The following is a 14129-nucleotide window of genomic DNA, read 5'->3' as shown; positions in this document are numbered from 1 at the left end:
CCTTCTGGATACGCACTATGTCTGTTTTTTGGCTTGCCATGAAATTTCAGCATATTCTTGTCAGAAATAGTGCTTTAATACTCAGATTGAACTGAATAAGATTCCTTCTAATAAAAAGACATTTGAAGTTCATGCGACAAATGTCACCAGTCATTGAGTTTGAACATTTAGTTCAACTGGTAGTCGCAAAACCTACAAAGTCTGACCGGAAACTTAAATCTGGTATCAAGGGGAGCAGTCAGGCCTTAGAGTTCGCTCCAAACTGATCACAGGATTTGGTTCTTTAGGCAGATTTGTGGTAGCTATGGTTTAAACCTAAAGGCAGGTATAATTGAAAATTCAACTATGTGTGGAGTCGCACTGCGGCCGGGTGCCACACCCACAACATGGCATATGTTTTAGATCGGCATCGGACCCGACCAAGGCGAAAAAGGTTTCGCTTCCACCCGACCAATTCGAATCAAATAATACTGGCAAAAAGCATGTATTATTTTGGGTGCTGATCAACGCATTGTTTAGATCTTGTATGTGCTTTTAAACACCGTGAGGTTAGGGGGTCGACATCAGGTACTCAAGTAAATCACAACGATTGTTGTTTCTTTCTGAATGTTACAAGCTTCGTGACAGACTTAAGATACCCTATTCAGATTGTAATAAGAATCAAACGTGGATACAGTCAAATCATTGTAGTTACAAGCCTTGATATGGAAGCCTCCGAAATTTATATATTTGGTTATGATTTGAGAATATTTATTCGATAATAAAAAAAAACTAACAATTGAGGTTTTATATTTTTTGTATAATATGGAACATATTTCGCTGAATTTTTTTCGTGAGTTATTTTTATATATTTTGCTCACATGTTTATAGCTTCTAACACAAAATACATACTCAAACTATACTGAAAACTCAGGAAATTGCCTCTTGTTTCAGCAAATATTTCACTTTTTTTAGCAAAAAATTAATAACTCCTTTTATCAAAAATCTAAAAAAAGACTTCGAGTAGAGATTTTGACGCATCAAATACGGATAGGGGTAGTCGAAAGAGTCTTTTCGTATTTCTTTTTCGAAAAACTGCGACACGTAATTTTCACGGGCTTCTCTTGAAACCAACTTTACTCCGTTTAGGGAGTTCTGTATTGACCGAAACTGATGGTAGTCCGATGATGCAATGTCAAGGCTATATGGTGGATGCATCAAAACTTCCCAGACAAGCTCTCACAGTTATTGCCGAGTCATCAAAGATATGTGTGATCTAGCGTTGTCCTGATGGAATACGAAGCCCTTTCTGTTGATCAGTTCTGGCCGTTTTTTCGATTGTTTGCTTCAATCTCATCAGTTGTTGACAGTAAAATGTAGAATCAATCGTTCGATTAGCTCATAGTTGATGATTCCTTTCCAATCCCACCAAACACTCAGCATAACCTTTCGAGGCGTCAATCCTGGCTTTGCTACCATTTGTTGAGCTTCACCACGGTAGAACCACGACCTTTTTCGCACATTACTGTCGTATGTGATCCACTTTTCGACTCCTGTTACCATTCGCTTCAGAAATTGTTCGGTATCATTTCGTTTCAGCAAAGAATCGCAGATGTTCATTCGGTCCATAAATTTTTTTCACAGACAATTCATTTGGAACCCAAACATCGAGCTTCTTTTTATAACCAGCCTCTTTTAAATGGTTCAGACCATTTGATGATTAATGTTAAGTTCCTTAGCGATGTCATGATTGCTTATGTGACGATCAATCTTTTCCAAAATACGAAAAGACTTTTTCGACTACCTAATATTAATTTATTATTTATTAATTATTGTACAGGTAGTGAAACCAAGTGGTTTAATAATATCTGCAACAATCACTGCGTTAAGTCCTAAGTCAACTTAAGTCGTTTTGTCTAGAAAATGCTTAACCTTGGTTTGCTAACTTACACACGTAAAGGAAGAGCTTAATAAATGGAGGAAAAATTATAAATAGATAAATAGAATTTTTATGGCAATATATCACAACTCAGATACATTCAGAATTAAAATATTATATGGTGCATACGAACACATAGTTTGCTAATAAATCGGTGCAAATGCGTTTCAGGTGCAGTAGTGCATATAAATAACTACACAATTTCACAAGAAGCCACAAGCTATCACTAGCAATATTACCTTTCAAGCGTATGAAGCATTTACTTAATCCTTCTATACAAATTGCAATCAATTATTATATATATGTAAATGTGTATGTGTAGACAGGAAGGAAGAGAAAAATTTATCAGCCGTCATTATGCACAATGAAATCAACGGAACAGAGAAACAAAGAAAAAATATGCATGTAATAAAGTTATTTACGCTTCATTTGATGTTTTTGATCATTTTTTAACACTTAGGGAATATGACTGTGCGCATGCGCTTGCGCATTTCCTTTCCGATTTGGTGACACTGCGAAAATTAAATTGAGAAAAAACAAAAAAAGAATTTTGCTGCAAAATAAAACAGTTGCAAGTGCTGCCAACTGTCATAGTCATCGCTGCTGGGGCTGCGCGTCGCCACGCTTTGCGTTATTCTTGCCTCGCGATCAACAATCCGCCAATTGACGCAGACGATTTGCGATGCGTAGCACGTAGTTTACGTCACCGCTGTCAACACGGTGCGCACACCTAGCGCTCAAATGCATCCCAAGTAGCACTATATCACAGTGTTTTATATTTGGGTGCCGGCAGCGCTCATACCGGTCTGTCCGCCAATGACCGCTTGGCGGCGGCAATGCGACGCCCGATCAAATGACGTTAACGCAGGCGCTCGCCCATTCATCAAGCGAAGCGCTGCAACGACCAAACGCCCAACCTTGGCGTGTCGCCCGATCTTGTCTATAAAGCACGTTTGTAGGTGTGTGTGTGTGTTCGCAATGTGGCAAATATTGATGTTGTGGCACATTTGCATAATATTTATAAGTTACGGTAAATATTTATGCTCGTACGTATGTAATTATGCATTAATTCTCGCTATATATACACAAGTGCTGACATTGCGCGGCCGCATATTGCATATTAAGCACTTAAGTGCAACAACATCAACAACCCAAGCGCTATATACTCTGCCGCTAATGCAGATGCAACTGAAAGTGAATTAGCGCACAACATTAAGTGCCAATGCAACAACAGCCGCTACTTAAGTCGAAAGCCGCAAGTAATCGGCGGACGCGCGGCAGACCGCCAAAGCCGTTGCGCACTCAAGAATTTCATTAACACTTCGTCAGCTCAACAGTCAACTACTGCTGCAATATATATACTGTATATATGAACGCGGCATCAAACGCGCTAGTTGTGAACATCTGTCGAGACGCTAACTCACATATACTTATCCGCGTCTTCGTTCGCCTGCCGCGCGCTCACCATTTGCCGCGGGCTCATGCACCAGCCGCGCACTCCACACTTCACTTGCTTGCGCTACGCATTGCACTTGAAGGCAGTTCTCCTGCTGACTCTCCGTCTGGAAGCTGTGGCGGCTGAAGGTGCGCTTGTAGGGGTCGTCCCGCACATGTTAGTTGCTTGCGCGCTGAGTGCGCCGCTGCGGGTAATAAACATGAATTTGCATTTTTATGGCGCTTTTAGTTGTACTTTGGCGAATTGACTTGCTGCCTCGCGCCGATTATACGCTGATTGCGGCACAAAGTTATAGTAATGAACCGCAAACTTTGAAGAAAACAACAACAACAAATACACATATCCGCCACAAATAAAAATAGCCAATAATAAAAGAAAGCAGCGAAATAGTAACAACTGCTTGCCGTTCGCCTGTGAGTAGACGCGCTGCAATCCGCAGATGAATGCACTGCACGCCATTCGATGGCGATTAACGATGGGAACGAACATTGTAAATATGCGAGACATTTGCAAACGACAGCGTCCACATTTGCATGCACACGCTGCACAGTGGTGTGATTCCGCTACTTGTAGTGTTGAAATGTCATTTTTCTAGTTTTAGTTTATATGAAGCGGCCTCGGTATGTCGTATTCAGAAATGAATTTAGTTGTGTTATTCTACCAGAGTGCCCTTTTATATTCGCTAAATTGAGAAATATCGTTCGTACTTACAGTTAACAACCAGGGTTGTCATAGAATATTGAATCATTAATGTTTAATATACAAATCAAGATTTATAGCCGACAATTAGATTTGAATATGAGCTGAAGAAAAAAGAAATTTTAATTGGGTGCCTCACTGGAAATTTAAGTTTCGTATCAAGTAATAGACCTCATAAGTGGATTTGATCTTCTCAAATATTATAGCTTGAGAGCTTGTACTCAACACCGTGATAAAATTATACTCAGCACTCAAGAATAACTTTTTATATGAAGCTCACTGCCTCAAACTTCAAATTGAATTCTTTTCTCTTTCAAATTGCAAAAAAAAAATTGTTAATAATCTCAACACAGTCAGTCTTACCAAAAGCCCCGAATCCTTTGCAAAAACAACTTCGAACGAAGGTCGCAAAAAAGATGCTCGTCAACGTAGCTTAATTCATCTGGTGATCAGATGGGGGTTTCTTTTTCTTCTTAAGTAGACAATTGGAGATTCCAAATGGATTCAGGTTTTTCTTCGCCTGATATTTCCAATGGATTGGAGATATTCCTCTTCCTATCTTCCCCCGGTGAGTACTGCGTGTAATACTTTAGACCATTCGGACTACATGTTTCTCTCGAAAACTCAATGTCGTCATATCTCATCAGATCTTCTCCATCTTCGACAGAACCTTTCTCTCGAAAATAGCGTCAACTCATCAGATCTTCTCCATGAATAATGAGTGACTTATAGAGTTTGGTTTTTGTTCGTCGAGAGAGGCCTTTACTTCTCAATTGCCTACTCAGTCCGAAGTAGCACCTGTTGGCAAGAGTTATTCTGTATTGGAATTCTAGGCTGACATTGTTGTTGGTGGTTACACTGGTTTCAAGAAAGGCGAATTTATCTACGGCTTCGAAGTTATGACTGTCGACGTGGCAGCCAAGTCGCGAGTACAAAGACTTTTTGTTTGATGAACAGGAGATATTTCGTCTTACCCTCGTTCACTCAGTTCAGTTTACACAACCTTATTAGTTTTGCGGGGATACCAAATTCAGACATAGCGTCAAAAGCAGCTTTGAAATCGATGAAGAGGTGGTGTGTGTCGATCCTCTTTGTTGATTTGATAGGTCTAAAGCGACACTGATAAGGTCCAATCAGTTTGTTGACGGTGGGCTTTAATATTTCACACATGTTGAGGAGGCTTATCCAACGGTAGTTGGCGTCGATTGTGGGGCCTCCATTTTTGTGGTTTGGGCAGAGCACACTTAAATTGCAATCGTCGGGCAAACTTTCGTCCGACCATTATCTACAATGAAGCTGATGCATGCTTCTTATCAGTTCTTCACCGCCGCAATTGAATAGCTTGGCCGTCTATCCATCGACCCCCGCCGCTTTGTTATTCTTTAGGCGGGTAATTACTATTCAAATCTCTTCATGGTCGGGCAATGGAACGTCTGCTCCATCGTCATCGATGGGGGAATCGGATTCACCATCTCCTGGTCTTAAGCTTTCACTGCCATTTATCAAGCTGGAGAAGTGTTCCCTCCATAATTTCAGTTTGCTCTGGGCATCGGTCACTAGATCACCTCTGGGGGTTATACAAGAGTATGTATGTTCCGGTCTTGAAACCTTCTGTTAGTCATCGCATCTTTCCTTAGGAATTTCGAGCATTCCCCCTGTCGGCCAGTTTGTCAGGCTCTTCGTCCTCACACAACAACTAGAATATTTAAATATCATCGATAACGAAGGATTGTTAAACATACTAACATAATTCCGATAATCGATGGAGTTTCCATTACATCTTATTTCGAACTCTGCTCAGAAATCATTGAAATTTAATTTCTTAAACTTTCTTTAGCCATAAACCAATTGGAAAGTTTAGACTAAATCTTAAACTCACGACACCAGCAAGTGACTGTAATTTTCGTGTATGCGTTGAGTAATGTGCCATTGGATGGAATGAAATTCGTGCTTTCGCCCACTATTAAACGCCTTACATATTTCAGAAATCATTTTTTAAACGTTTTCAATAAATCCGATAGCAGTACACTGTATAACACACATACGCTCCCAATAACTGTCGCTTCCTCCGTATGTATTGCCGTGATTTGCAATGCAGCCAGACATCTTCCCAACGCGCACGTTCCACTGCAGCCGAAGCTTCCGTCTGTATATTTGCGCGTCTGCCTCGCGTGTCCGTCCGCACGACTACAAAGTGTTGAAATTAAATTCTATTTTGCCTCTTCCGTTGGCATTGTGTCGGCATTGTGGTGCGCCGATGCTTACAGCACCGCACCGCAGCGCGCATCCCCAACGCCCATAATAAAATATGGCAAGCATCGCGACGTGCCGCGGACGTGTATCGACAAGATGTTCTGCATAAATTTTCCACGCACTTTATGCGAAAACTATGCAAATGCGTGCACACGCTCCACTCAACGCGGCCAGTAACTTAAGCGCGCGAGTGCAATTTTTATTTTTACCAGTTTCTATTTATGTTCGGTTTTAGTTTTTGTTTTTGTTGTTGCACTTATTTTCGATCGTTCGTGGCGGCAACCAACAATTGCCGCATTGCCACAAAGCGTATAATTTTATTTGCGCATCCGCTGTGCAATTTTGACGGCTGTTCGCGCGACGGCAGCAACCGCGCTTCGACCGCAGCCGCAAATTTGCGGTAGCGCTGCGGTTAGTGGCGGTGAAAGAAGGCGGGCGACAGTTCCTGCATTTCTGCATTTATAGGGGTGTAGCGCGTGTAGCAACAGCGGCGCAGGCGAAGCGGGCGTTAAGTAGCTACTCCAGCAGACCGAAATCAAGTAGCAAACATTTGCAGCCATTTGTTATTGCGGCGCGGCCTGTCGGCGGCTGTTACTGTTGCCGTGCTGTGCCACCAGCAGGCCATTAATGGTAATGTGCAACAAATCAGCGCGCGCGCACACGGCCATTTCACCGACTACTCCGTCGCGAATTTATTTATGATTTGCAAGTTATTTGCAAGTGAATAATTTATATGCACTCACACACACACGCGCGCACGCTTGCGTCTGTACATTTACAGTTATCCGCATGCAAGCATTTTGCGCACTGGCCGCTGCAAATGGCGTGTGGAAGCTGTTTACTCACAACGCAGCCGCAACCAGTCGCGCTACGCCCAGGCATGAGGGTCGCCGGCCACCAGCCGTCAGCAGCCATGAAATGTGTGAAATGTGTCGATACGCGTTGCGATTGCCGCGATACGTTTTATTGGCATTTTACCTTTCGGATATCGGAAAGAAATGTGTAAGTCGATAAGTAAGCAGCTTGTTTGTGTGGGCAACGAGAGACGTGGGCTTGTGGGCTCTTCGGCTAACGTTGCTGCACACGGCACGCGGCACCAGTGCGCGCCGCTCTAATGCCGTGTGGGCTGTTATGGGTCTCACTTGACGGCTCTCTGATTATTTTTTTATGATTGTAGAAATAACATAAATCTTTGCCACCACAGCAGATGGTATGCGCGCATATAGTATATGTATATGTATGTGTGTCTATCGCCCTACCACCAAGCGCCTTATTGCCAGTGCAGCGGTCGTGGCCCCAAATGCGCGCCGTGTCAAATGAAGATGAAAGCTTTCAATTTCAGTTTGTAACTTTTAGTTTTGGGTTTTTTATATTTCCCACTTTGTTACCCAACTGTTACAATTACTTTGTTGCCGTGCATTTATTACGATCGCCCAAAAAGCAAATCAAAAGCGTTCATATATCAACGGCAACACACGCGCGCCTACAAATGATACAAATGGAGTCGCCACTTCGACATGCTGCGGTCCCACTGGCAACAACAGCAACAGTTGATGCTGCTGCTGCTGATGATGATGTCTTTGCCGTCGCCGTCACGTAAGGTGGCGTGAAAATATAAATTATATGATTTTATTCTTAGCCAACGCTGACGTTATGCCGCGCGCAGCTAATGATTCACGTAGAGATTGTAAGCAGATATTTATTATGTGTTTTTTCAAACTTAATTTTTTGTTTTAGTAAGTTATAGCTCAAAGAAAATGCTTTTATGCCAAATTCCATGCTCTTTGCTGTGCTGTTGCGTGTGTGGCATGCAACCAGGTCACTTTGTGGTTGCAGCCAGCTAATTATATGCTTCAACAAAAGAGAATGAGCAAAGAAAACAATATTTAAGGTGGCATGAGAATTTCAAAGGCAACACCTAATGCTCTTCAAGTGTGCCTAGAAGCAACGCGCTAAGTGTGTCTATTAGTTAGATTATATGCCACTCTAGCATCAAATTAAATTTTTATTGCATATATGCAGATGAATTGATTATTTTTTCATAGCTACATTTGTATGTATTTGGGTTATGTCAATTAAAAACATATTTAGAAACACTTTCTTTTTGAAGAACAGCCAAATTATGCAGTGATTCGGTAAGACAAAATAACTCAGTTTTATTTTAATTTAGAAAATCCGACACTAAACGGATTTAATGAAGTGAAATTTTTTATATTTATGATCTTTTAAACCATATCTTGGAGTTTTCGCATCAAAATAAACTGATGTTTCAACAGTCCAAGTGGGTTCCACGAGGTCTCCGTCACGAGGTTCTGTATCGTAATCTAACTGCCTACCTATTAAGTTCAGAAATTTTATATTTATTATAAACATTCCTTATTATATTTCGATATAATTTGTTTGATTTATTTTTATTTTTTAATTTTTTGTTCGTCATTTGGATCAAATAAATTTTATTTTTCGACCAGCTACAACCAGCAGTTTTAAATATTTTAAAAGATTCATTAAATTTTATTTGCAAATTTGGATTCTTGAAACATTTTGTGGAAAACGTTTTTTCGATCCTTCGATATTTTCTCAATTCATCTAGTGTTAAGCCAAGAATGGCTCCTCAACTAATTTAGCGTAAATTGTTTCTTTCCGGATACCTGCTGGGATGTTGGATTATTATACTAAGAACAAATACACGTGTGGTATAATGTCGGCTCTACCGTTTGTATATTCGGAAAATTTCGTTAAAATATTTTAGAAGATCTTATCTTTTGGCTTTATATTTCTCTTCATTTAGTTCGTTTTGTAAACACCTTCAGAAGCGTAATAAAGTTTTTGTGTCAACAACGACCAAATCTAAGCTCATATGTATGTTATGTAACGAGTTTACCAATAGGGACGGTACAAAAGTAGATCGATAGGGTCAGCAACGACGCCATATTTCTTCCCGCTCTTTTGACATTTCTCTTCAGTAAAGTTTGTCATTTCATCGTGGAAAGATATACGATCAAGCAACGAGTCGAAATTATTAAAGTTTATTACCGCAATTCGGAGTCAGTGGTCTCAACTTTAAAAGCGCTACGTCTAATTTATGGTCGCCATAATCGTCTTGTCATTCAACAATTCAGTCTTGTTAAACAATTTGAATCCACAGGCACAGTACAAAGTGTTCCCGTGCCAGTGAGACAAAGACGTGCCCGTTGTGTCGAGAATATTGCTGCCGCTAGCTCATCAATTGAGGGAGACCAAAATTAGCCTCTCACACGTCGTCCTCAAGCGTTGGGCATCTCTTTGACGTCGTTGTAGCGAATTTTGCAAAAAGATCTTGCCCTGAAAACTGAAGCCGCTTGACTACCTGAATCGTCGTATGTTCGTGAATTGGGCTGAACAACAATTTGAAAATGATCTGGATTTTCATCGAAAAATCATCTTCTGCGATGAGGCTCATTTCTGCCTGAATGGCTTCGCCAATAAGCAAAAAATGCATTATTGGTCAGGCAGCAATTCACACGTACTCCATGAGTCATCATTGCATCCCGATAGACCAGCACGTTACTGTGAATAGGAATCGCTACTATGCAATGATAGCCGAATATTTTTGAGCCGAATTGGATGATATAAACTTGGACAATATGTGGTTCCAAGAAGTTGGCGACAATCCTCACTGCGAATGTCGCAATTTTTTATTTTTATTTTTGATTTATTGAAAGCCAAGTTTTGTGAACGTGTTATCTCATGGAATGGTCGTGCGATTTGACTTGCGCTAGACTATTTCCTGTGTGGCTATGGTCTATGCCAAAAAGCTAGCGCCTATTGATGAACTTCGTTCGAATGTCGAACGTGAAATTGCACCATTATCGGCCGATTTATGCTTGAAAACCAACGAAAATTGGGTTCAGCGTCTGGACTTCTGCAAGGGTGCCCGTGGTGGCCATGCAAAAGAAATCGAGTTCCATACATAATGACATAGAATTACTTTCACAGGAACAAAGAATTTCATTGATATGCCAAACCACTATTATTGAAAAACACGTTATTTATCCGGAGATGATACATAGAAATACTAGATTAAAAGTGAGAGAGTTATAATGAAATGTTGAAATAGTAACGCTCTTTTGTATCCCGTTCTGAAATGAACACATAGCGAAATGTTGCCTATATTTCTGCGCGAAGGCATTGCTATCTTTTCGAAGTACTAAAAGTTAGGCTTGATTTTATAAAAAAAACATCATTACAATAATATTTTTGAAAAAAGTATTCACAAACCTTTTTGGAAATATTTCGCGTCAAGGACAAGCTAGAAAGCATTTAACTTTAAAAAATTTATGTTTTGGTTTTACCAATTTGGTAATGAAAATGGGACTTGCTTTATAAAACGCAAATTTTTAATCGATAATATTAGAACGGCTATGAAAAGTATTTTTGGATATATGAATAGATGTATAGTAACATATATAGTCTTCAAATATATATTAAAAATAAAACTTATTATTATTACTTAAGTTTATTGAAGTTTACGGTTTATAACTTCCTCTTGAGTCATTATTATTTATTTTTTCTAATGTATTATATATTTATATAAATTTAGATTTTATGCTTCCTCTGCGTTTCACCTCACACTTTCATAATAAGAAAACTGTTTCTTTTGCCCGGAATTCCGCTAAAGTAAAATTTACTACTGCATGCCCCATAATATTCCACATTCCTTAATTAATTTAAAATATTATATAAAAAATATAAATATTTCCCATATTTTCGAAATTCTACACTTTTCATGTCGGTAGCTCCTTCTCAGTATTCTTTTTTTTGTTTTTCTTCACCCCTCTTATTTTTTCACTACAAACTGTTTTAAAATGAAATGCCTCTTCTCAACGGTCATTCACTTACCTGAGGAGTCAAATTTCACCAAATTGCAATCACCGTCACTCATGCCACACTTGAAGACGGCACCCGCCTCTACCACACCCTGTTGGTATGAGGAGGTATCGAATTTAGGAGCGCCAACAATTAAACTGTAACGAGAAATTATTAAGAAAAAGAAAATTAAAATTTTTGTCGAATTAAATAACATACAAATGTACAGCAGTCTTGGAGATTTTATACATATGTGTATAGACAAATATGTATGTATTACGGCACCTACATTCATTTAGGCTTGGCCAAGTTTAAAGTATACTCATTACTTCTAGCTGATTACAGCCCTAGCCGTGGCCTCAAAGTTATTGACCTTACTTAATAATAAATTGATAGTTAGATAGTTATTGTTGTTTATTCGGTATTTGTTTTGCGCGTACTTGGTATAAAGCTGAGGGGGCATGAAATTAATATATATTCATAATCAGTGGTTTGAAAAAAGCAGTAATGTGCATTTCAAAGTCTCTAATGGCACAAGACGTACTATATTTGATTATTTTGCAGTGAAAAAAAAAATATATTTTCGGAATAGTATTAAGTTACAAAAATTACAAATTAGTCTGATTAAAAGTACCACTTAAAAATTTAATGCATTAAATTTAAGAAGCTTGTTTTTGAAGAGGGTTGCCACATTTAAAAAAATAATGAAATAAAAAAATTAATACAAACGTATTATTAAACTAAAAGTACTAAATTAAAGTTTTTAAGAAGGTTAACAATTAAATTTAAATAATGCAGCGTTGCCACCTTTTTAATAAAATAATTAAATAAGAAGGTAGTACAAACGTATTTTAAAGTAAAGGTATTAAATTAAAATTTTTTTAGAAGCTTAACATTTAAATTTAAATAATTCAGTGTTGCCACCTTTTTAATAAAATAATTAGATAAAAAATTAATACAAACGTATTATTAAAATAATTGTAATAAACTTAAATTTTTTAAGAAGGTTTACAATTAAATTTAAATAATGCAGCGTTGCCACCTTTTTAATAAAATAATTAAATAAAAAGTTAATACAAACGTATTTTAAAGTAAAGGTATTAAATTCAAATTTTTTAAGAAGGTTAACAGTTAAATTTAAATAATTCAGTGTTGCCACCTTTTTAATAAAATAATTAGATAAAAAATTAATACAAACGTATTATTAAAATAATTGTAATAAACTCAAGTTTTTTTAAGAAGGTTTACAATTAAATTTAAATAACGCAGGGTTGCCACCTTTAAAAAGCTTAGTAAAGCCACCTTTTTAATAAAATAATTAGATAAAAAATATAAAACGTTTATTAAAATAAAATAAACACAATGATATTAATAAAAAACCGAGAGCTACGAGTACTATATTTTGATATCCACATTGTAAAAATAATAGATTTAATTATTTTTACAATGTGGATATCAAAATATAGTAGCTCTCGGTTGAACTATTTTTTGGGTATGATTGCCACCCCTTCAAAAATAAATTCAATATATTTTTTGAAACGAAAGAATTATTAAAATATGAAAATTTACAGTTTAAAATATTTTTTTGAGAGCTGCCATCTAAATTTAAAAAACTAAGTTTTGAAAAAGGTTACCACCTTTTTATTAAAATAATTCAAAATTAATACAATCATATTATTGAAATAAATGTATTAAATTCAAGTTTTTAAAGAAGTTTATGAATTAAATTCAAATAAATAGGGTTGCCACCTTTAAAAAAAGTTTAATTAAATGATACCAATAAAATAAATCTATTATTTTTACAATGTGGATATCAAAATAAAGAAGCTCTCGCTTGACCAATTTTTGGGTATGGTTGCCACCCCTTCAAAAATAAATTCAATATAGTTTTTGGAAAAAAATATGAATATCAAACTAAAAGGATTTACGAAATCTTACAGTTGAAATTATTTTTTTGAGAGTTGCCATCTTTTTTTTATATGGATTAAATGGAGTTTGGATGGTTATAATATATATATGTATATGACTCTCAAACTTAAGAAGATCTAACGAACTTCCCGTTGAAAATCTCTTTTTAAAAGAGTTGCCACTTATTTCAACTTGTTTATAGTGTTGTTACATAATACCATTTAAAATAAATTAAATTTATAGCATATATTTAATAATTTAAAAAAATCATAAACCAATATAAAATGAGTAATCGTTGACTGCTCTTATTCTCAACACCTACTCCTCTCCTCTTTAAATTTAGTGTGTCCGCCAATGAAGCCTCTATTCTCTAGCCCCTAGTTCCACGCACACATTTTCTTTCCATTTCTATTTGATTGCAGAAAATTAATTGTCGATTGAAAATCATTTATCAGAATTAAGTTATGACAACTTAATTTTCGCACAGACTGTATGAATGGTGAAAAATGCACATACACATACACACACGATCAAAATATGCAAAAATAGAGCTCTGATCGAAGGCAAATTTTGCTTTCAATGCGCTAAAGTGCAGTCAATGTTGGTTCTAGGCGGCTTTTGCAATTTTTGCATTGTCACACTGGACACCCCGGACAGCCACGCACAAACAATTGGCGTTGACGTTTTCAATTGGACGGGAGTAATTCATCAGACGCACTTAAATGCTTCCTCAGCTGTCACAAACAGTTGCCGCCGACAAACAAAAAGCCCCGGGCAGGGCAGAAAGCTCAAGATGACAGGGGCTGACAAAGTTGGCGGAAGCCAAAAAGGGCATAATTCCGAGATTAACACAAGGGGCATGTTTATGCATGTGTGTTTGTACGCATATGTATATATGTTAGTGTGTGGTTGCATGAAATCGCATTTAGAGTTGCAAACGCCCTCATCTTGGTACTTTATTACAGCAACAAAAACTATGTTATTGTATTGTTTTCACAGCACAGCATGCTGCTCGCTGCCGATATCCACTTCCGCATTCACTTGACTGCC

At 37.6% G+C, this 14129-nt stretch overlaps 1 protein-coding gene across 5 annotated transcripts in view; it reads right to left on the bottom strand.

Annotated features, from left to right (window-relative positions):
• The window catches only part of LOC126759625 (integrin alpha-PS2), a 97122-nt gene that overhangs the window by 40737 nt on the left and 42256 nt on the right, over positions 1–14129 (bottom strand). For all 5 annotated transcript variants that reach the window (XM_050474524.1, XM_050474526.1, XM_050474525.1 and 2 more), the window contains exon 3: positions 11205–11329. In XM_050474524.1, the coding sequence (XP_050330481.1) occupies positions 11205–11329 (125 nt within the window). The remainder of the gene's footprint in view (positions 1–11204; positions 11330–14129) is intronic.

This window comes from Bactrocera neohumeralis, chromosome 5 (assembly GCF_024586455.1).
Source record: "Bactrocera neohumeralis isolate Rockhampton chromosome 5, APGP_CSIRO_Bneo_wtdbg2-racon-allhic-juicebox.fasta_v2, whole genome shotgun sequence".
Classification (NCBI taxonomy): Eukaryota; Metazoa; Arthropoda; class Insecta; order Diptera; family Tephritidae; genus Bactrocera; species Bactrocera neohumeralis.
The sequence above is the reverse complement of the archived record's forward strand: the minus strand, read 5'-3'. Positions and strand labels throughout refer to the sequence as shown.